Source organism: Bos mutus, chromosome 15 (assembly GCF_027580195.1).
Source record: "Bos mutus isolate GX-2022 chromosome 15, NWIPB_WYAK_1.1, whole genome shotgun sequence".
Lineage (NCBI taxonomy): Eukaryota > Metazoa > Chordata > Mammalia > Artiodactyla > Bovidae > Bos > Bos mutus.
Window position 1 is genome coordinate 27,584,935 of NC_091631.1, and position 22,261 is coordinate 27,607,195.

At 50.6% G+C, this 22,261-nt stretch overlaps 2 protein-coding genes and 2 non-coding genes across 4 annotated transcripts; 1 reads left to right on the forward strand and 3 right to left on the reverse strand.

Annotated features, from left to right (window-relative positions):
- The first annotated feature begins 1,621 nt into the window (after window positions 1-1,621).
- Window positions 1,622-10,680, forward strand: KLHL35 (kelch like family member 35). The gene is made up of 7 exons (XM_070383086.1): window positions 1,622-1,629; window positions 4,179-5,051; window positions 6,020-6,204; window positions 6,896-7,014; window positions 7,931-8,119; window positions 9,368-9,556; window positions 10,492-10,680. The coding sequence occupies exons 1-7, from the start codon at window positions 1,622-1,624 to the stop codon at window positions 10,678-10,680; spliced, it is 1,752 nt and encodes a 583-aa protein (XP_070239187.1).
- A 5,577-nt stretch (window positions 10,681-16,257) lies between these two features.
- On the reverse strand, window positions 16,258-21,274 carry RPS3 (ribosomal protein S3). The gene is made up of 7 exons (XM_005903228.3): window positions 21,146-21,274; window positions 20,177-20,307; window positions 19,810-19,903; window positions 18,606-18,700; window positions 17,304-17,491; window positions 16,678-16,874; window positions 16,258-16,331 (listed from the first exon to the last, which is right to left on the reverse strand). Exons 1-6 carry the CDS (start codon window positions 21,173-21,175, stop codon window positions 16,681-16,683), a joined length of 732 nt encoding a protein of 243 aa, XP_005903290.1. The 5' UTR covers window positions 21,176-21,274; the 3' UTR covers window positions 16,258-16,331; window positions 16,678-16,680.
- Window positions 16,987-17,130, reverse strand: LOC138991060 (small nucleolar RNA SNORD15). Its single transcript, XR_011467106.1, has one exon. It is a non-coding gene; the product is annotated as a small nucleolar RNA SNORD15 (small nucleolar RNA).
- On the reverse strand, window positions 20,454-20,603 carry LOC138991061 (small nucleolar RNA SNORD15). Its single transcript, XR_011467107.1, has one exon. It is a non-coding gene; the product is annotated as a small nucleolar RNA SNORD15 (small nucleolar RNA).
- Window positions 21,275-22,261: the final 987 nt, after the last annotated feature.

Sequence of the window (22,261 nt, forward strand, 5' to 3'; positions counted from 1 at the left end):
TCGTAACCTCCTCCTGTCTGTGGAGGACAGCCTGACTGCCCTTCACAGGGAAACAGGAGACAGGGCCCCTCCCTCCAGCCATCTCCACAGACCCACTCCTCTCTTGCTACCTTGGACCTTACTGGGTGAGGCCTGTCCAGGCTGAGCCTACCCTCCCCCTCTCCAGAGCCCTCTCTGGACCCTCTGTCCCCAGTATAATGGTGCCGGAATCTCTCACATCCTTTAACATAGAGCAACATGTACAATCCTTTCTTAGGGGGAAACAGGATACACCATTCCCTGGAGCAGAGTCCATGGAACAGACTCCCCCAGGCCTCAGGACACATGCTTAGCCATTGATCCCTCCCATTACAATTCCTTCCACTGACTCAGCTGGCCTGAGCCTTGCTGGGGCGGGTTCCATCCGGATCCCAGGTTCACCCGCTCCACTCCACAAGGCACATGGCTTTCACAAACCCCTCTTGATTTCACAGCACCCCGGTAAGACAAAGCCGGAACCACAACTAGACTACCAATCCTGCTGAAATGAAGAGCCGAGGCTAAGGGTTGGGCAGTTATCTGCCTGGAGCTGCACGCAGAATCCCGGCAGAGCCAGGGCCAGGTCCCAGGTGTGCTGCCCCATCCAGGTTCTTGTCAAGGCAACCTCCCCCGAGCCTGCTGCCCTCTTCCATAAAGGCAACCCCCCCTTGCCTGCCCCAAAGACATCAGGCCCAATGGCCTTTCATAGAGGCAGCAAATGATCAGACACCAACCCAGGGCGCCACCTCTCTCTGGCTCCAGGACTCCAGGCCGACCCAGAGCTGCCTTGTTCTCTCCCCCACACCCCCACGCCTGCCTGACTGTACTCCAAGGGTGGGTACCTGGTTGAGTGAAAGCCATCTCAGCTCATACCATACCACAGACCCAGGGACCATACGCTGTCCATACACGCAGTCCACGAGACACAGCCCCCTGTTGTATGCCGACAGACCCCTGTCACAGAGATAAATAATCACATAGAGATGCAGACAAAGACAGGGACATACAATGCCTGTAACCAGATACACAAAGTCCCACAATGACATGTCTGCTGTAAAGCAGGAACACAGACACTGCACAGAGTCACAGAGGCAGGAGGAAAACCTAGACCTCTAAGCTGTGCAGTCACATTCTTAGTCACATCTGCCCCAATGCCACACAGTCACCACATCCCCATGCACTCCCACACACACATACAAGTACCCTGGAACACCTGCCTGCACACACACACCCTCACATCCATGTATCACTCAAGAGCACAACCAGCTCCAGATCACCCCCAGTCTGGGCACATGGATCCCAGAGTTGCACAGTCGATCGATCCTACACCTACTCCCGGCTCCTCCCTTCTCCCCCTCCCAGGGCTGGTCCAAGAGCAGAACAAAAGCCCAGTGTCCCCTCCTCCCCTTCCCCCTTAACTCTCCCCTCCCCATCCACCCCCCTCGACCGGCGTCCATCCCCTTTGTCCTCCTGCAGCTGAGCCTGAGCGGGAGTCCAGGCAGAGTGGCAGGGACATTGTGCCCAGGCTGCCAGGGGTGCAGGCGGCAGGACAAACAGGAGTGGTCAGTGCAGGAGCAGCAGCACAGAGTGCCCAGGAGAGGTCATGGCCAGGTAAGTGCCAGGTGCAACTGGGGACTTAGGCGGCAGCGCTGCCCTGGCTGTGTGGTGTCTACAAGTCTGAGTGTGTGTGTGTAGGTGTGGGTGTGAGTGTGAAAGAGAGGGTGACATGTCAACTTCTAGGGGCTGGGTACCTCAGTCTGTGTCAGGACCCTCAGTTTGAGATGCCTAGACTCTTAGCTGGGATGAGAGAAAACTGAATCAAGCCCTGCCCAGGGAACCCTACCTTTCATGCTCCAATGGGGTGTTCTTTAGCCCCCAGACGGGAAATCCCTAGGGCGGAAACTCGGTCTGATGTGTCAGTGTGTTCTAAGTGCCCAGTGCCGTAAACAGTAGGAGAATGAATGAAGAAAACACTGCTGCACTTCCCCCAAGGGGACTCCCTCCCTCTCCCCTTGTGCCAGGATGTCTCTGCAGAGAGAAATCCCTCCTGACGCTGATGAGATCTGCCTTCTTGGATCTCAGCTCAGAGTGGCTGCCTTCTCCACCAGTGGAGAGCAGAATGAGGGCAGCGTGCTCCCACGACCCCTCCCAGCTCCTACCAGTGTCCTGGGCTGCTCCTGAGACATGCCCCCACTTTGGCAAGTGTGGCTGAGCCACGGGGCATGCAGAGTCTAGAGCCAGGCGGGTTCAGGGCTCAGCCCCTCTACTTGGGCAAAGTAGTTAACTTGCTGGGACCCTGCCCTCCATGAAGCTCATTTCCTTTGATGCTAAGACAGGGGATCCGCTAGCAAGGATGGACCAGGCATAAACAGTGAAAGCCAGACTGACTACTAAGCAAGATCTGACTCCCAGGGCAAAGCAGGCTCAGAGGAGGCACGGCAGCTGGGATCAGAAGAATGGAGGGAGGGGCAAGGAGCAGAGAGCAGACGTCTGCTCCCCTAGAGTAAGTGGCCACATAAAGGAGTGAGCCCCCTGTCCCCAGAGGTATGCAAGCAGAGGCTGCATGTTCATAGTGGCCAAATCATAACCAATTCGTTACAGCCCTTCAGGCTATAGAATGCTTTCACAGACACCCCTCCTTTGATCCTCACAGCAACCTCTGAAGGGCAGGTTCCATCTATGTGACTGTTTCCTCGTGACAAACTTAAGAAAAGGAAGACTCTAAACAAACTTAAGGTTTTTGAGGATCAAATGAAACTATGTACATAAAAGCAACTAACATATGTGATGTGCTCCCTTCCTCCTGGGTAAAAGTATGTAAGGAAACATTTGTTGAGTTGGTACTATAAACCTAGCACTTCTCATACATTCCATTTAACAGTCACCAGGTCACAACCACTGCACAAAGGAGACATTTATGACCCTGTTTCAGATGAGGAAACTAAAGGGGAGGTGTTGCACAGGTCGCACAGCGAGCGAGGCAGTGGCAGAGGCAGGATCAGCACCTGGATTAGTCCTTAGAGCCAGTGTTTCCACCACCACCCACAGGGCTTCCTAGAGAACAGAGAACTTACTAGAAAGAGGGTCAACTTCCCTCTCAGGCTGGGCTCTTACCTCATGCCTTCTTTCCCTCTGGGTCTTTGCACAGGCTGTTCTCTCAGCTGGAGACTTCCTCCCTCCCACTCCTTTTCCTTCACCTGGCTAATTCTATCTGTTCTTCTGTCTCCTCTCAAGGATGCCTTCCCTGACTCCCCTCCAACTGGGTGCAGTGCCCCTTCTTAGCTCCCCTAATGTTCTGTATTTCCTCACAGAATCCCACCTCAATGGAAGCTCCAGAAGGGCAGGGACAATCTTGTTCACTGCCTTTCACAGACAAGAGCTCTCAATAAACACCAGCTCAAAATATTCACTCGACCTTGAGCAGACACTAACTGAGGACCTATTATGGGCCAGATCCTGTACTCTCAGAGGAGGGGCCGATACTAACTAGAATAATCAGGGTGTGGTTAATTGGGAGCACCTACAGAGATCCCTAGGTGAGCAGATGGGATGAGGAGAGGGGGTCAGTGCCTACTTTCCCCAAACTCCTTGACCAAAGGCTGCAGCTCCTGTCAGAGAGCTCCCATACAGGTATTTTGTATAGTTTCCAATAACCTCCCAGCTCTCTGCCTTTAGACCTTGGAGAGGTAAAGTCTCCCGGCTGTTGGTAGCCACGTGGCACTGCTTTATCCTTTGTAGGAGTCCCAAAGCACTGTCTATGCTTTCATAAATCCTTCCTTTATTAGAGTCTTCTTAAATTACCCCAGTTAAAAGCATGCCATCTGTCTCCTGCTGAGACTGACAGGGAAAAGCTTAGTGAGCCTGAAGCACAGAAAGAGCAATATGGCTGAAGTGGGTAAGTGGGGCAGGAGATGGTACAACTACGGGTCTAGCCCGTTGGGTAGGCAGGGACTAGCTCTTTGAGACCATTTGGAATCTCGATGGGTAGATGGGAGGGAGTGCGGTTGCATGAATGGGGGGGGCACATGTTAAGATCGTGTATGCCTGCCTGAGTAAACTAGTGAACTAAAGAAGGAATGATGGAAGAGGGGCCTCTTGTCCTCTGGCAGGGCCCCAGCCAGGTGGATTTGCCGACGCTGTCTGTGTTTTTTGCCCGGCAGGATGCTGAAGGGCCCCGTGTTGGAAGAGTCGGAGTGGGGCTCCGAGGCGCCATGCGCGGGGTCCTGCCACGCGCAGCGTGTCCTGCAGACCCTGAACGCATATCGGCGGAGCGGCATCCTCACCGACGTGGTGCTGCGAGCCGGTGGCCGCGACTTCCCGTGCCACCGCGCGGCGCTTAGCGCGGGCAGTGCCTACTTCCGCAGCTTGTTCGCGGCCGGGAGGCCAGAGCGTGGCCTGGCCGTGGTGCCCGTGGTGCCCGAGGCGCCAGGCCCCGCCGGGACAGCGGTGGCCACGGCCCTGGCCGTAGTGCTCGACTACGTGTACTGCGCGGGCGTGCGGTTGCGCGCGGAGGACGAGGCGGCCGCGGTGCTGGCGCTGGCTGAGCGGCTGGGCGTGGCGGGCCTGCGTGAGGCCTGCGCGCGCTTCCTCGAGGGTCGCCTGCGCGCCGCTAACAGCCTGGCGCTGCGCCGTGTGGCGGCTGCCTTCTCCCTCGCCCCTCTGGCTGAGCGCTGCAGCCGCGTGCTGCGCCAGGCGTTCGCCGAGGTGGCGCGCCACGCTGACTTCTTGGAGCTGACGCCTGACGAGGTGGCAGCGCTGCTGGCAGACCCGGCGCTGGGCGTGGCGCACGAGGAGGCCGTGTTCGAGGCGGCCATGCGCTGGGTGCGCCACGACGCGCCGGCCCGCCGCGGCCAGCTGCGGCGCCTGCTGGAGCACGTGCGACTGCCCCTTTTGGCGCCCGCCTACTTCCTGGAGAAGGTGGAGGCCGATGAGTTGCTGCAGGCGTGCAGCGAGTGCCGTCCGCTGCTGCTAGAGGCCCGCGCCTGTTTCATCCTGGGCCGCGAGTCTGGCGCACTTCGAGCCCGGCCGCGGAGGTATGCCTCCCGCCCCTTGCCCCCCGCCCTGCCTTACTCAGGCTTTCTTAAGCCGCTCGCACAATCCTCCACCATCCTTTAATCCTATCGCTTGATCATGCCTCTTGAATGAGATTCAGTCATACATTCAACAGACATTTCATAGGCTTGATTCTGGGTCCTTGAAAAATTATCATGTACAAACTGTCTCGTGTAGTCTCAGGAGTGATTTGGCGACACCCATTAACCTCAGGGAGTGCGGTCTAGTAAGGGGTTAAAATAGGCTGCGCCTGGGGAAAAAATGAGAGGCATACTCCCACCCCTGCAACATCAGACCAAAGACTTTGGGTGAAGTACTCAGGATGGTCTGTTGTGCTCACGGGAATAAGGGACAGTCTGTCTTACTCATCAGTGTATCTCTAACAGTAAGCTCAGGGCCTGGAACAAGAGTACAAGATGTTCAGTATTTGTCAAAGGAATTAGGTAGGAATTGGCTAAAGGGTTTGGAAATTCTGGTGGAGTCAGAAATCTGAGGGGTCAGTGGGAGGGGAGAATGCTTTGCTAAAAGGGTGTGTACCTTGGTTCAATGGATTTCGTGATTAGGGGATGGGTTTAGGAGATGGTTATAGGAGGAGGGACACAGCAAAATTACTCCCCGATGGAGGTCAAGAGTAGGGGCTTGAATTCTAGCTCTGTTACTTTCAGCTATATAACCTTTGGAAAGCCAAAGTCGAGTAAACAAGATAACTTTTCTAAGTAAGGGTTAGGGCTTTGTAAGCATGCTTTTCCTGTAACTTAGAGATCAGCAAAATGCGGTCAGGAGTAATGATCAACCTCAATGGCCAGAGGGGAGGTTGAAAGTGGCAGAGTCAACATGGGGAGGATGGGGAGCAGAAGGGCAGCAGGACCGCACAGTGCAGTCGATGAGAGGGTGAAAAGGCTGAAACTTGGGTGTAGCTTAACCAGCATTGGGTTTGTCCCCATGCCAGATTCATGGACCTAGCTGAAATGATCGTGGTCATCGGTGGTTGTGACCGAAAGGGGCTCCTGAAGCTGCCCTTCACCGACGCCTACCATCCAGACAGCCAGCGCTGGACCCCGCTGCCCAGCTTGCCCGGCTATGCTCGCTCGGAGTTCGCAACGTGTACTCTCCGCAATGACATCTATGTTTCTGGTGAGGGCGGAGGCCATAAATGGAGTCCCACAGGATTGGCTCATCATTTCGCGCCTTGTGTTTTTCCTCCAACCAGATCCTTTTGATAACCTACAGTTGTTGATACTGTAGAGGTGGGCTTCCCTCATAGCTCAGTCGGTAAAGAATCTGCCTGCAATGCAGGAGACCTGGGTTCAGTCCCTGGGTTGGGAAGATCTCCTGGAGAAGGAAATGGCAACCCACTCCAGTATTCTTGCCTGGAAATCCCATGGACAGAGGAGCCTGGTGGGCTCCAGTCCATGGGGCCGCAAGAGTCAGACACGACTTAGTGACTAAACCACCACCGCCATACTGTAGAGGTACTGCAGAGCCAATCACTGGTGTGACTCCACCCCTTATTCAGCTGTGTTTACTTCAATTCAGATTAGTATTAACCACTTCTCTTTATCTAGCCTACCATGTGCTGTGCATTATGCTAAGCAGCTTATATTAGTTAATTCCCATGACAACACAATTTTACAGGGAGTCAACAATTTCCCTGTTGTCATGGCACAATGGCAAAGATCGATTTGATACCAATGGACTGTGCCCTCCCTGAGATTTGGGCCCTAGAGGTTCAGAGAATAAAACACAGCCCCTGCTGTCCTGGAGTGCCCTGGGGATAGAGGATAGCAAGAGGGCCTGGGGACAACAGCTGCTTCTCTCCCCCTAGGCGGCCACATCAACAGCCGTGATGTCTGGATGTTCAGCTCCCATCTGCACACCTGGATCAAGGTGGCCTCGCTGCACAGGGGCAGGTGGAGACACAAGATGGCGGTGGTGCAGGGGCAGGTAGGGACACCTCGCTGCTGCTGCCCTGGGCCCAAGGCAGAGATCTGTGGCCTTCTGGGGGAGGGCCCTCTAGGATCCTCTCTTTTTAAGAAGGGATCTGCTGCTGCTGCTGCTGCTAAGTCGCTTCAGTCGTGTCCGACTCTGTGTGACCCCATAGACGGCAGCCCACCAGGCTCCCCCGTCCCTGGGATTCTCCAGGCAAGAACACAGGAGTGGGTTGCCATTTCCTTCTCCAATGCATGAAAGTGAAAAGTCAAAGTGAAGTCACTCAGTTGTCTCTGACTCTTTGTGACCCCATGGACTGCAGCCTACCAGGCTCCTCCGTTCATGGGATTTTCCAGGCAAGAGTACTGGAGTGGGGTGCCATTGCCTTGGGCACCTAAATGAAAAAGAACTTGCTCCAAGTTGCTTAATAATGGTAATGCTAATAAAAATAGTAATGACAGTACAGTCTGGTAGTCAGGCAGTCGAGGGTGTGAGCTCTGGGGTCAAAGAACCTAGGTTTGAATCTTGACTCCGCCACTTAAGACCAACCGGAAAAAAAAAAAAAAAAAACCTGCCAATTATCTTTGTAAGTTACACCCCAAATTTAGAAATGCAAATAAAATGGATCAGTTAAGTTAGGTGGTAAACCTTTAAGAAATTACTAGCTATTCTTACAGTAACTTTTATAGCTTGTCCATAAGCATTAACTTGGTGCAGGTTATTTTGCAGATCTTACCACATTCAGTACCCATCCTAGAAACCAGTCTCCATTAATAGAGGAAAATCTAAGGGAGGATTGGTAATGGCTGGGGCATAGGTGGAGCCAGGAGCTGGGATGCTCCCTGGGTGGGACAGTTTCTCCACACCCAGCCTGTGGCTGTGGGGCAAAGATGCAGATAGCCCTGACTCAAGGTGACCACCTCATCCACAGCTGTTCGTTGTGGGCGGCTTCGATGGCCTGAGGCGACTGCGCAGCGTGGAACGCTACGATCCCTTCTCCAACACCTGGGCGTCGGCGGCCCCGCTCCTCGAGGCAGTAAGCTCAGCCGCTGTGGCCCCCTGCGCCGGCCGGCTCTACGTGATCGGGGGCGCTGGGCAGGATGGCGTCAGCACCAACAAGGTGGGCCAGCAGAGGGCGGGGGAGGCCTGCTGTGTGCCAGGAGCCGAGCTACCTCTTTCATGGCCTTGTCCGTTTTCTTGATTTCATCGACAACACTGAGTCATCCTCCCCATATTTCAGGCAAGGAAATGAATTCAGAAAAAGGACCCCAAGGTCACACAGTAGGTCTGGACCTAAATGTTTGGCCTGGTGCTATACGGGTTTCAAAGATTTAAAAAATTAAGCGAGGGCAATGGTAATTAAAATGCTCTTCCTCCATTCGAAAATATAATACACTTATTATTGCAAATTTAGAAAACAGAAATAGAAACCATAATCTCATCAGGTAAGGATAACTACTGCTATTAATATTTGGTACATTGCCTTCGGGGCTTCCTCTGAACTAACTTTTGCTTTTCTGTTTCAATTTCACATTCCACTAGTAAAATTTTCTATCCTGCTTTTTCTTCTTCAAAGTATTATAAGTACTTCCTACATGCATAGAAACTCTTCGCAGCCATCATTTCAATGTCTCTGTGATAGTCTACTGGGTGGCTGAATTATAGTCTATCAAATTTTCCATCTATCAAAAAATGTACAAATTTTGTACATTTAGGCTTTTTGTGAACAAAACATTGTGGCAGCTTCCTCCCTGCTCTGATGGCCTCATAGGAATGTGGCCCTAAAATCTAACTTTGCAAAATTAGGGCTCTCACCGTATTCCAGCCCCACTCCCAGCACACCTTCCTGGTGTGCCCCCTGGGCTGGCTGGGGGAATGCTCTTTAGCACCTGCTTGTGCAGCAGCTCGAACATTCAGAAATTGTGGAGGGCGTAAACACCTGTGGGCCTAGGCCGCCTATGGACAGCTATAGGAATGGGGGCGGCAAGACACCCCAGCTAGAACCTTGTCATGACCTCACTGCACCAGAAAGGAGAGAGGGTTGACAGTTTATGCAGCCAGGAATGCATCTCCACAGGGGACCTGCTCTGAGAACCCTCTACAGCACTAATGCAGACAGTACTTCTACCTCCTGGGATACAGACCTCTTCCTGGACCTTGAAAGATGAGAACACTTTTGACAACAGGAGTCCAGGGAGAGGGGCTAGAACATGGAACCAGGCAGAGCACACTTGAAGGGAAGGACCCAAGCTCAGAACTGGTGGACATAGGCAAATGTGCTGAATGAGCGCCCCCAACAGAGAGGAGAGGTGTGGGCAGTGGGGCAGTTAGGGGGTGACGCCTCACCACCGCCACTCCGGCCCCTCAGGTGCAGTGCTTTGATTCCAAGGAGGACCGGTGGAGCCTGCGGTCACCGGCTCCCTTCTCACAGCGGTGCCTTGACGCTGTCTCCCTGGATAACACCATCTATGTGGTTGGCGGCCTTATGAGCAAAATCTTCACCTACGACCCTGGCACAGATGTCTGGGGGGAGGCAGCTGTCCTCCCCAGCCCTGTGGTAAGTGGATGCTCCTGGGTACAGCCCTGGCACTGGTTCCATTGAGCAGGGTAAAGACTCACTTCTAAGGATCTGGATCTCAGAGGTAGTGAGTCTTGTGTCTGACTCCATGTTAGGTGGTTTTACATGTTCTCTAGTTTAGTCCTTACAATGATAATCAACCTTGGGCTTCAAAGGAGACTGGCCTTAGAGAGGTTGAGGCCACCAGCAAGGCCACATGAAGCAGAACCTGGAATCCCAGCCCCGAAGTGCTGTAGCTTTGGATGGGGAGCTTGGTCTCAGTGGCCCTGCAGTCTCTCCTCTCTGTAGGCCACTACCTGGTAGCTTCTTGTGGGAGGAGGAAGGAGGCGGAGAGGGGACTTGCTAAGTTCCCTTGCCTCATTGGTATTAGAGAAGGGAGCTGCTAGGCCCTGGATGCTCCACCTCTGCATTCCTTGCTCCCCGTCACTGTTCCGTTCCCTCTCCAAAGCTCCTGAGAGTATCTAGGGATGTGGATTGGTGGTCCTTGCCAGTTCTGATCTCCAGTTAATTCTAGGAGCCTAAGATTTCTGGCTTCTCTGAGATCCAAAGATGGTGGTGGTGGTAATTACTGTTATTGGAGTGCTTACTATATTCCAGGCACATGTAAAATGATTTACGTGCTTTATCTCATTAAGTTAAAGGAACTTTATGAAGAAGGTACTATTATTCTTATTACTCTGCAAGTGAGGAAACTGAGGCCCAGAGAGGTGAAATGACTTGTCTAAGGTCATTCATTTAGCAAAGGTCAGGCCAGAGCTTGAAGTCAGGTCCATCCAATTCCTACTTCTCTACCATCCAGACTGTTGGCTTATACTCTGTGGGTCAAGGTTTTGTTGTCTGGCCTAGCCAGCTAGGGACAGAGGGAACCCCTGGCCGGACCACATAGCTAATCATCTTTCCATCTGTCCACCCAGGAGAGCTGTGGCGTGACTGTGTGTGATGGGAAAGTCCACATCCTCGGCGGGCGGGATGATCATGGGGAAAGCACCGACAGGGTCTTCACCTTTGACCCCAGCAGTGGGCAGGTGGAGGCCCAACCGTCCCTGCAGCGCTGCACGAGCTCCCATGGCTGCGTCACCATCGTCCAGAGCCGGGGCAGGTGACTCATACTTGAGGCAGGAGGTGGGAGGGGAGGGAGAACTCAGGCTCACCACTGCTCCCCTTATGGCACCTCCATGTAAACAGCGTCTTAACTTACTGCCCCTTTTCTTGTAGAAATAAAACCTTCTTCAAAGGTCGAGTCTGTGTTCCAGCTCAAGCCTCCTTTGCCTGGAGAAGTAATGCCCAATATCTGCTCCCTGCTATGTCTCTTTACAAAGCACTTCAGCACTTCATGTTACTTCATTTACCTTCATAATAACAATGTGGACATTTAAAGAATCATGAAATATTTCATGCATAAAAAGAAATATATTTGTACAGTTTAAAAATTATAATAAAATAAATATCTGTGTTCCCACAACCTAACTTAAGAAATAGATCATTACAAATGCCTTTGTAGGTCCCCCTGTCTATTTCCCAATCCATCCCTTCCCATGTTCCTCCCAGGAATAGTCACTATTCTTGTATTTCAAATTGTGCTGTGCTAAGTCACTTCTATTGTGTCTGACCCTTTGTGACCCTATGGACTGTAGCCCACCAGGCTCCTCTGTCCATGGGATTCTCCAGACAAGAATACTGGAGTAGGTTGCCATGCCCTCCTCCAGGGGATCTTCCAGACCTAGGGATCGAACCTGCATCTCTTATGTCTCTTGCATAAGAGATGCGGGTTCTTTACTACTAGAGCCAACTGGGAAGCCCATATTTCAGATTATCAACAGTTAAAAAAACAAAAACAAAAACAAACTTTTAGTTAGCTAGTTACTAATATCTGTAAGAAAAGAAGACTCTCCCAAGGCCACATACTTAGTAGAAGGTAGAATATAGGATTCCTGAGGAGGGAAAAAGGGGTCAGATGGCTGTCTCGTCCCTGAGCCCGCCCCTTCCCCCACAAAAATACGCATTTCTGACTGCTGGAAGTAATATGAAGCCTCTAGGCGGAGACCTATCCTCCGGCTGGGGCTTAAGGACCCATTCGGGGTGAGGTCTGGGCTTCTGGGGAGGTAGTTCTTGGACGGTGGCATAGGGACAGAAAATCAGGTTTGAAACCTCCTTCCTTTCCAAAGGTCCGCATCTGGCTTGAAAAACTCTGGACTGAGTCTACGCATAGGCATCATGAAGTACCAGGCACTGGCCAGGTCAAGTGGGATTCTCAAGGTGGGGGCGTCCCAAGCTAGCGCTCGAATCTGAGATCCAGAGCCCTAGAGGTTTGAGGCGGGTCAGAATCGTGGGTTAGAAATTCTCCGCCTGGGGGCCCCTGAAACAGAGTTTAGGAAATCCAGAATGTGGGTTTATGGATTTAGGTGCAACCAGCAGTGAGACTGCACTCATTGCTGGGTCTGTGGGTTCAGGTCTAAGATTGTAAGTGTTGAGCCCCGGGGCCTGGGATAACGGAGTTCCTGTTAGAATTGAGAGGACGGATCGTGGTCCCAGAGGCTGCACCCAGGGCTGACTTTACTGGGTACCTCTCCATGGGCCCCTATTTTAGATCCTGAGAGGAAGGGTGGAAAAAAAAAAAAAAGAAGGTAGAATATACAGCCCACAGATTTCATGAAGCTTCAGAATCTAAGAGGCACTTCTGGTCAGAAAGCTTCTCCCTTTCTAAACCATCCTCTCCCATTTAACCACCTAGCCCTGCTGGCTCAGATGGTAAATAATCTGCCTGCAATGCAGGAGACCCGGGGTTCGATCCCTGGGTTGGGATGATTCCTTGGAGAAGGAAATGGCAGCCCATTCCAGTATTCTTACCTGGAGAATTCCATGGACAAAGGAGCCTGGCAGGCTACAATCCATGGGGTCGCAAAGGGTCAGACATGACTGAGCAACTAACACTTTCAGTGATAGATAAAATCAAAAATCAGACAACTAAAAAGAGGCATAGGCTCATAAGTAAGCAAACATGTCTGAGGACCAGAAACAGAACTGTAAAACGTAAGGCAGAAGCTCAAGCTTTTGGATTCAGACTCTGGGATAAAGGTATTAAAAACAGATTCCAAACCCAGGCTCGCTGCTATAAGCCTGGGCCAAGGCGGGGTTCCTCCACTCATGAAAGAAGCGGAAACAAAACTAAGACAGTTGCAGAACCCTGAGCAGACTTGGGGTCAAGGCTCATAGCAAACTGGAAGCCCAGGGTAGTGGGCACCAATGCCACAGGCCTCTGAGACACCAATGAGTCCAGCTCTGCATCTGGACATGCCACAGCCCCAGCATAAACGGGGGGCACAAGCTCTTGATGCCATTACAAACAGCTGGGTTGGCTGGGGCTCTGGGGCAGCAACATAAAACTGTCGGGTCGGGAGGGGTGTGCCCAGTGGAGGAAAAAGGGAACAAAGGATGGACACCACAGACTGAGGCGAGGCCCAGCAGAGCTGGCAGGCCCCATCTGGGGCTTCCCTTATTTGCACTCAGATTGCCTTTTGAAGAGCTATCATCTGCCCCTCCATCCCCTTCAGTACAGGGCAGCCCCATGCTGTTCTCCATCTTCCAAAGCCCCAGGGCCCTGTCTGCATGATCTCTCCAGCTGGGGCTGGCCCAAAACACCCAGCACAAAGGCCTGGGTCCCAGCTGAGCTCCTACCCTCCGATTATCCCAGATTAGGGACCCTGTGACCATCTGGACATGCTGATAATGGCAAAAGGGGAGGGCAGTGGGATAGAGGCCTAGCTTCAGAGCCTGCCTCCTCCCACCCAATGGAAAACACCAGGACAAGGCAAAGAAGGTGCTGTATTGCCTACCCAGGTAAAAGCGAGTGGAAAGTTAGGAGCAAATGCAGGGCAAGCTTTCCCCAGAGACGTGGGCATCTTCCCCAGGCTAAACACTTCTGTGTAGCCAGGCAGACTGCCCAGTTTCCCCCATGATGGCCATTTGTCCCAGTGCTTGCTCATGCCAAGTGCCAATGCCCTTTCCTGCTGTCTAGGCGGGTGTCAGGCCTGGGCAGACCTAACACCCTCCACCCCAGAGCTGATCACTCCCTCCCTGTACACTTAACATCAGCCCTCCTATCACCTGACAATTGGCCAGGCCTCTGTGTGACACCTCTGGTCTCTTGTGACACACTCATAGGATGCCTCTGGAAGAGAGGTGTTTCACATGGCTGTGTCCTCCAGTGCCTGGAACAAAAGCCTTCCACTGAATACCTTAAAACCAAGGTTTCCTGGATCTCTATCTCATAATACCTGTGAGGTGCTATCATGATCCTCTCTTCTCCCTCCCATGCTTACAAATGAGGAACTCAAGAGTTGGGATTTGCTTACTTAGGTCATGGGACGATTCCAGTTTGGGTCTGCCATCTCCAGTCTGCTTTCTCCAAGCAGCCCCTGCTAATCTGAGAAAATGGTGTGGGATGCAGCACCCTTTAGAAGCTCCAGCGTTCCCACCATGGGAGACTCCAGCCTGATGAGCGTATTGCCCCAGATCTTCTGGACTTGGAACCTGATGAGGGGAGACAGTGCTTATCCCTGGAGAGGCTCACAGGAACACAAGCAAAAGGTGACAGCCACAGCCGTGTCCTAACGTCCTAGGACGACTGCTTAGACCATATATACAGGGACCCCTGGCTCCTGGTCCACTGCTCTCTGGGCCCCCGACTGCCTGCCGAATGTGAATTGTTACCATTCAGTAAGCTACATAACTGGAGTTCTTAGTGGGCTTCAAAGGAACTAGGGAAACTTCATACACAACAGAATAAAACTTGGTATTACACAATCACTACATGGACTCACTGTTCTTTCTTACTGATGGTTGCACTGGCTCTTTGTTGCTGCGCTCAGCTTTCTCTAGCTGCAGCGCACTGCAGTGGTTTCTCCTGTTGCGGAGCGTGGGCTCCAGTGGTTGTGGTGCTCAGGTTTAGTTGCTCTGCAGCATGTAAAATTTCCTGGACAAGGGATCAAACCCATGTCCCCTAATTGGCAGGTGGATTCTTACCCACTATACCACCAAGGAAGTCTTGGATTCTTTTTAAAGTCTAAAATGTATCTATGCTGTGTATTTACCCACCCATTAGTACAGGAAAAAACGTAGTATCGTTTCCCATCTGCTGTATCAGGCACCCCTGGAGGGCCTGGAGTGCATCCGCTGCAAGTAAGGGATGTGCGTGTGGAGGCACTACTGTACTGAGTTAAGTTGCTGAAGAAATAAAAATTTCATAAAATATAGAAATCTCGTTTCTGAGGGAGAAAATAGAAAAAATTACCTTCTGAGACAGAAAATGTTGACTATCAGATCAGTCAGGTCTGACTCTTTTGTGACCCCATGGACTGCAGCACGCCAGGCTTCCCTGTCACCAACTTCCAGAGCTTACTCAAACTCATCCATCAAGTCAGTGATGCCATTCAACCATCTCATCCTCCCTTCAATCTTGCCCAGCATCAGGTGGCCAAAGTATTGGAACTTTACCATCAGTCCTTCCAATGAATATTCAGGACTGATTTGTTTTGGATTGACTGCTTTGATCTCCTTGCAGTCCAAGGGACTCTTAAGTCTTTTCCGACACCTCAGCTTAGCTCAGTTCAAACACTACAATTTTCAGCAACCACCTCTCCTGGGCCTTTACAGAAAACTTTCTTCAGCTTCAGAAAGGACTCACTCCTGGAAATGTGCCACCCCAGAGTAAGGAGAATGTTTTGGTATTCAGGCTCTAGTTCCTAGCCACAAGATGAAATATACATACACGAGCCCATTCCATGGAACAGTAAACGGTGATTAACACGATAGCTATTATTCTAGAGGGGAGTACTTTTACCACCGAGACATGGTCTCAATTCCACAAACACTGACAAAAACAACTAAGGTATTACTGTCTAGCCAGTAGAAACATCCAATGCTCTATTAAAGAGGGGACAACACAGATGTCAGTATGCTCTCAACATAATTTACTACCTTTAGTCTTGTAGGATTTGCATGCCAGCCTGTCCCTCACTAGTCTCACCTGAATCAATGAAGACAATCCAATTTCTTATGAATACATATCAGTATGTTGCTGCTGCTGCTAAGTCGCTTCAGTCGTGTCTGACTCTTAGCAACCCCATTGACTACAGCCTACCAGGCTCCTCCATCATGGGATTTTCCAGGCAAGGGTACTGGAGTGGGGTGCCACTGCCTTCTCCACATATCAGTATAAAACTCTTTAAGTCATCAGACTGAATGGTAGTTAATTTAAGTACCCTTTATACTTTACTAGAGGATAATGGTTAAGAGAACAAGGACACAAAGATGCAGATTCTGATCACAACTCTATAATGCTTAGGTGAACCTACTTCTGAACATTAGGCTCTTCAGCATTCACTTTCCCTTAACCCCGAATTTCAGGTTGAGGCGATCAAGGTGCTGTCCTGTAAATTATCAGCCTTCACCATCACCAGATTTACTCCCCCACAAGGAGAGGGTTACTTTGGTTACTTCTGCTTGGGTTCTCTCATCACACCTGCCCTCTCCTCACACCGAAACCAACAGGATTTTTAAGGAAAGCACAGAAACACTGGAAACCAGGCTGTGATCGATTCTTAGGAATCGATCAAGCAATGCTCCCATGGGGTGACCTGGCCCTCAGCCTGAATCCTAGATGTAGAGTCTAGTAGGCCACATGTCTTTTAAAAAGATTTTATTAAAGGTCTTTGCAGAGCAACATTCAGATTCCAGATCCAGCGGCCAAGGAGACCTGAAAGCGGACAAAATACAATAAGAACAGAAAATTCACCTTAGTGTCGGGTTTACATGAAAATCAATACACACAGAACATCCAGAAACAAACACCACAACAGGCACCAGGCGTAGGAGAGGCCTGTCACCGTTTTAACGGATTGTGGGAAGAACAGCTGATTACTAGTAAGAGTGACCTGAAATTTTTGAACTAAAGAAGACAGTGCAAACACTCAAGAATACCAGGGCTAAATGAGTCCCTGGCTCCAATCTGTGTCCTCTCATGTAAAGCAAGTGTAATCTACTTTTTATTCACGAGGTGGAATACTGTTCCATTATGCCCCAAGAGGCCCTTACAGACATACCTATTATGCTGTGGGTACCGGCTGGGGCATGGCAGGCGGCTCTGGCTTCCCACCCTTCTGTTCAGAGATGGGGGTGGTGGGCAGTATTTCATCTTTGGGTTCCACAATGCTCACATGATCAGGCAGAGGCTTCTTAGGGCCAATCTTACCAGTCGGGTCCCAAGGCAGCATGATCTTTACCTTGATGCCCAGCACACCTAGAAGATGCCATAGTTTAGACCTACCTATAGTTCCACTACCCCCCACTACACAACAGAACAGAGCAGAAGGAAGAAAAGAACAGGTTAGTCAAGCATCCTGTGTCTGGCCCCTTCTCAGACAAATGCCTCTAATCAATCAATGAACAGGACACTCTGCAAAAGGGACCCATGCACAGCACCACAGAACGTGGCACTGACAAGGCCCGAGAGCAGAACGTGCCTTTTCTGACTCGTCATCGTGTCATCACTGAAGGGTACACCAGTGGCTGAGACAAGGACAAACCAACTCTCTTCCATGAAGCTAAACAATGAACCCGAAGAGTGCAAAGATGTTCACTATACCCCCAATCCCCAAACACTGAAGAGCAGGTGTAAAACCACGCCTACCCATTTAAGCCACTGCCCCAAGCACTCCTGGCTACTCACCCTGTCTGAGCAGCACATGGCGCACGGCGGTGTCCACATAGTAGTTAACAGGGTCCCCACTGTGGATCATGAGGCCATCCACAAACTTCATGGATTTAGCCCTCTGTCCTCGAAGTTTCCCAGACACCACGACCTCGCAGCCTTTGGCCCCACTCTCCATGATGAACCGCAGCACACCATAGCAGGCCCTTTGGGCGCACAAGAGACAGACAGCCATTTGTGTCATCACCAGACATGACCACTCAACCCCACCCCACTTCAAATCAGAACTCAGCCTGCACTTGACTACTTTCAGTGTCCCTTTAATGCAGAGTAAGTTTGACCAGAGCCTGACCCAAGAGATAGAAACCTTCTTCCACTCCCACCACACACCATCTTAGGGAACTCCTTAGGGAAACACATCAAGTTCCTTCTAATCAAGTGCTTTCCAAACTTGACTGCACATTATAGAATCGCCTCAAGGTCCAAATGAACCACTCGAACTTCAGTGCGTGCAAAATTCACCTGGAGGGCTTATGAAGACAGGTTGCTGGGCTGTATTCCCCCACTCCCCAATTCAGTGAGTCTGGGTTGGAAACGGAAAATGTTTATTTCTCATCAGTTCTTACTGGCAACACTGATGCTGGCCCAGGCACCAGACGTGTCACTGATCTACGTGGTGGAGATGGCAGTCAAACCAGGTATGCAGTCTTCTGCACACCCTTGCCTACGGCATTCCTCCCATGGGAACCCGACTACAGCACAGCCTTCACATCCCTCCTCTGTTGAAAAACCTCCCAAGGTTCTGCATTAAGGATTAATGAACTCCCAACACCCAAGCAAGGCACTTCATTTACTCCAAGTAGTGAAATTGCTCAAGGAACTGCCAGCTGAAATCTTATTAGCAAGCCCAGCTCTGGGGCCAATCTAACCACCTCATGTCCTCTGTTCCTCACATTACTATCTATACATACCTAGAGGGCATACGTGACTAGATTTTAAGCTCTCTCATCAGCAATGAGTCTTGTCTGAGACCCAGAGTTACCACCACACAATGTATGTGAATGACTTCAACATGAACCCAAACCACTTCCCAGCCCCATCCTACGTTCTACTCCCAAAGCACACAGTGCTCTACTACCACCACCCACTTTTTTAAACACTTGTGTCTTTACTAGTCTTTCTAACTAGGCTGCAACATGGACTGACAATGTCTTATTGTTAAAGCCCTCAGAGACTAGCTGAGCCTGTCACAGTCCACTTACTAAATTAACAAAATAGCTGATATACTGATTCACAGGACACAATCATAAGGACTCTTACCTCCGCACGGCAAGGCCTCCTAGGAGTTTGTAACGCAGAGACTCTGCCTGGGCAATGGCACACAGTCCTCTTGTGGCTACCTTTTCAGCATAAAGCTTTAAAGAAACAAGGCACATTCTTAAACTTGTTACACTCACCACTGTTTTCAACTAAAAATCAGCACATTCATGATTCAAGCAGACACCACTCTATGTATCACTATACTTGTCCTCATTTAGTGGCTGAGTGTGCAAGCCCATTGGCTACAGGCCACCAGGCTCCTCTTCTCCAGGCCAAGAGTCCTGTGTGGGTTACCATGCCCTCCTCCAGGGGATCTTCCTGACTCGGGGACTGAGTCTGCACTAGCAGGCAGATTCTTTACCAGTAAGCCACCTGGGAGGCCCTTCACTGTGCTGCTGCTGCTGCTGCTAAGTCGCTTCAGTCGTGTCCGACTCTGTGCGACCCCATAGACGGCAGCCCACCAGGCCCCGCCGTCCCTGGGATTCTCCAGGCAAGAACACTGGAGTGGGTTGCCATTTCCTCCTCCAATGCATGAAAGTGAAAGCTAAAGTCAAGTTGCTCAGTCGTGTCTGACCCTCAGCGACCCCATGGACTGCAGCCTACCAGGCTCCTCCGTCCATGGGATTTTCCAGGCAAGAGTACTGGAGCGGGGTGCCATTGATGCCCACATCTAACAAACACTCAGGGACATAGACTGAACTGAACCATTCCTCATTTTTCTCCCACCCCCACCTCCTTCCACAGCCAAATCATGGAGATCAATGGGCAGCCAGTCTCTCCTACGTATCATTACTATATCCAAGATGGACATAAACGGCTGCCAACTGCTTATTAAAAGAACTTCAACAAAATACCAATCCATTTGTAATACTCACTGATCACAAGTAAGCTTTCAGGGTGATAATATGAGTTTTCGGAAGTACCATCCTAAAGAGGGCTTCCCTGGTGGCTCAGATGGTAAAGAATCCGCCTGTAATGTGGGAGACCTGGGTTCAATCCCTCGGTTGGGAAGATCCCTGGAGGAGGGCAAGGCAACCAGCTCCAGTATTCTTGCCTGGAAGAATCCCCACGGACAGAGAAGCCTTGGGTCCATGGGGGTCACAAAGAGTTGGACACGACTGAGTGACAAAGCACAGCACAACATCATCCTCAACAGCCATTTCTATGCCCAGAGTAGCCTCTGGCCCAAGCCAGGATCACTCACCTCTACACTGCCTTCAGGGAAGCCAAATCTCTTCTGAACCACAGCAGTCAATTCCCGGATCCGCCGGCCCTTCTCACCAAGTACATTCTGTGTCCTGGGGAAAATGATGAGTGACAGTTCACAGCTCTCATAACATTAGATGTAATTTTAAATCTTGCACATGTGTGGTAGTAAAAATCTAATTCATCTGACACAACCAAGTTTAAATTTTGGATGATAAGAACTAAGAGATAATCATTTTTTTTTTTTAATGCAGCTTAAAAACTCATTCACTAAGACTCAACCGTTGTTCTGCTAAGTTTACAGAACAAATCACCTTAGTGCAGACGACAATTATAGGTGATGGCCAGAAAAATGAATTTTTTACCTGGTGGCCAAGATAATGATTTCTGTCCTGGTTGGTGTAACTCGGACCTCAACTCCAGAGTACCCATCTTCAGCCAGCTCCCGAGTGAGAAACTCGTTCAGTTCAGCTTTGAAGATGCCATCAGCGACAAACTAACCAAAAGTAAAATGAAAATCAGGATCTGGACATGGGCTCACTTTTCTAGCCCAGTCAATGCAACCCTAATAAAAATTCAACAACTCCAACCAACGACCCATCATCAATTATTTTGCCTTGTTCCAGAGGAAACATAGCAAACCCTTCTCAGACAAATGCCTCTAGGTCATCTTTTGGAAGTTAACTTTGATCCAGGCCCTTAACACTGTGCCACAGAACGCGGCACAGGGTAGGGGTCACCTGGACAAAGAGAACACTTCCAGTCAGACTCGTCATCTCCTCTTCATTGAAGGGTTTTAAATTATCAAACCGTTTTCCTCAGGCCCCTTCCCTCAATTTCCCCAGAACTTTTCCTTGACCCCAAGACAGAACAAGAATTTGTCAGTAACCTTCCCAACTGAGGTCCTCGGAGTCAGAAGCCTGCACCCAGACACGCCTAGGAAGGCAAGCAAACACTGCTACCTCCCTTTCTAAAAACCATGATTCGATGAGGGAAAAGGCTGATGCCTTCAAAACATCACGTTTAGTAACTTTACTAACTACTGACTAAGTAAGGCTCACAAGCGCTCCTTCAGCGCAGGAGGAGCCCTCAGTGCTCATCTCTGCTCTCCGCCCAGAACCGGCAGAAATCCTTCTCTCCTATCCCAGGCATACTGCTTTCAGCAGCCACGGGCCTGCGCTCAATCCACCGCCATCCGCTGCCTACGGGAAAGCGGCACAGTCCAGCCGCTGCCCCGGGTATAGCGAAGAGCTATAGGTCTCGCAATAGCACCCAGAGAAGCTCCTGACCCGCGAAACGCCACAGTTCCCTGCAACCTGGCCCCGGGATCTCACCTTCCTCTTTTTGGAAATTTGCACGGCCATCTTGCCGCCGCGAGCCGCCGAAAGGAAAGGAAGTTGCAAGTAGGCGGAAGTGCGTATAAAGGGCGCTGTGCAACGACAAAGAACTGCGCGACGTCGACGCCTGTGAGCGCTCATGGGAAGTGTAGTTTTCACTTTGGTAAAAGGAAAGGGAAAAACGCGGTGCAAGGGTTGATGCTTTTGAACTGTGAGGTGTTGGAGAAGACTCTTGAGAGTTCCTTGGACTGCAAGGAGATCAAAGCAGTCAATCCTAAAGGAAATCAATCCTCAGTATTCATTGGAAGGACTGATGATGAAGCTGAAGCTCCAATACTTTGGCCATCTGATGCAAAGAGCTGACTCATTGGAAAAGACCCTGAGAAAGACCAGGAGGAGAAGGGGAGGACACAGAGGATGAGATGGTTGGATGGCATCACCGATTCAATGGACATGAGTTTGAGCAAGCTCCAGGAGATGGCGATGGACAGGGAGACCTGGAGTGCTGCAGCCCATGGGGTCGCAAAGAGCTGGACACAACTGAGCGACTGAACAACAATATCCAGAAACCTGGGGCTTTCCAGGTGGCACTACTGGTAAAGAACCCGCCTGCAAATGGAGGAGAGAGAGTGATGAGGGGTCGATCATAGGGATGAGGGGTCGATCTCTAGGTCACGAAGATCCCTTGGAGGAGGGCATGGCAACCCACTCCAGTATTCTTGCCTGGAGAATCCCATAGACAGAGGAGCCAATATCTCAATCAGAGCTTAAAAAATTCAGAGAAGTTTAGAGTCTAGTTCTCATCAGTTTAATTAGAGCCCAGTTCTCATCAGTTTAAAACCAAGTATAAACACACACTTGTCTGCTCACTTTATTCTTTAATAAAACCAAAGAATAAAAAAATAAAAGGGCTTTGGGGCTGAAAGCCCTCAGTGAAATTCACTGAGGCACCTATCTCTTCCAATTTGTGTCCACTTCCTCTGTTGCAAACTGATAATAATAATATATATAATATGTATTAAATATTCTAAGGACTGTTTTAGGACTTTATATTATTAATTCGTTACCTTTACCTCATGTTCATAAAGTCTGTTACAGCTTGTAACAGAAGTC

Coding starts and splice junctions, on each gene's coding strand:
- KLHL35 (XM_070383086.1), top strand. Junction 5,052..6,019: donor CTTCGAGCCCGGCCGCGGAG/GTATGCCTCCCG, acceptor TCCCCATGCCAG/ATTCATGGACCTAGCTGAAA. Junction 8,120..9,367: donor ATGGCGTCAGCACCAACAAG/GTGGGCCAGCAG, acceptor CCGGCCCCTCAG/GTGCAGTGCTTTGATTCCAA.
- RPS3 (XM_005903228.3), bottom strand. CDS start 21,175: ATGGCCGTGCAAATTTCCAAAAAGAGGAAG. Junction 19,904..20,176: donor ATCATTATCTTGGCCACCAG/GTAAAAAATTCA, acceptor CATTTTCCCCAG/GACACAGAATGTACTTGGTG. Junction 17,492..18,605: donor GGAGGCCTTGCCGTGCGGAG/GTAAGAGTCCTT, acceptor GTGCGCCCAAAG/GGCCTGCTATGGTGTGCTGC.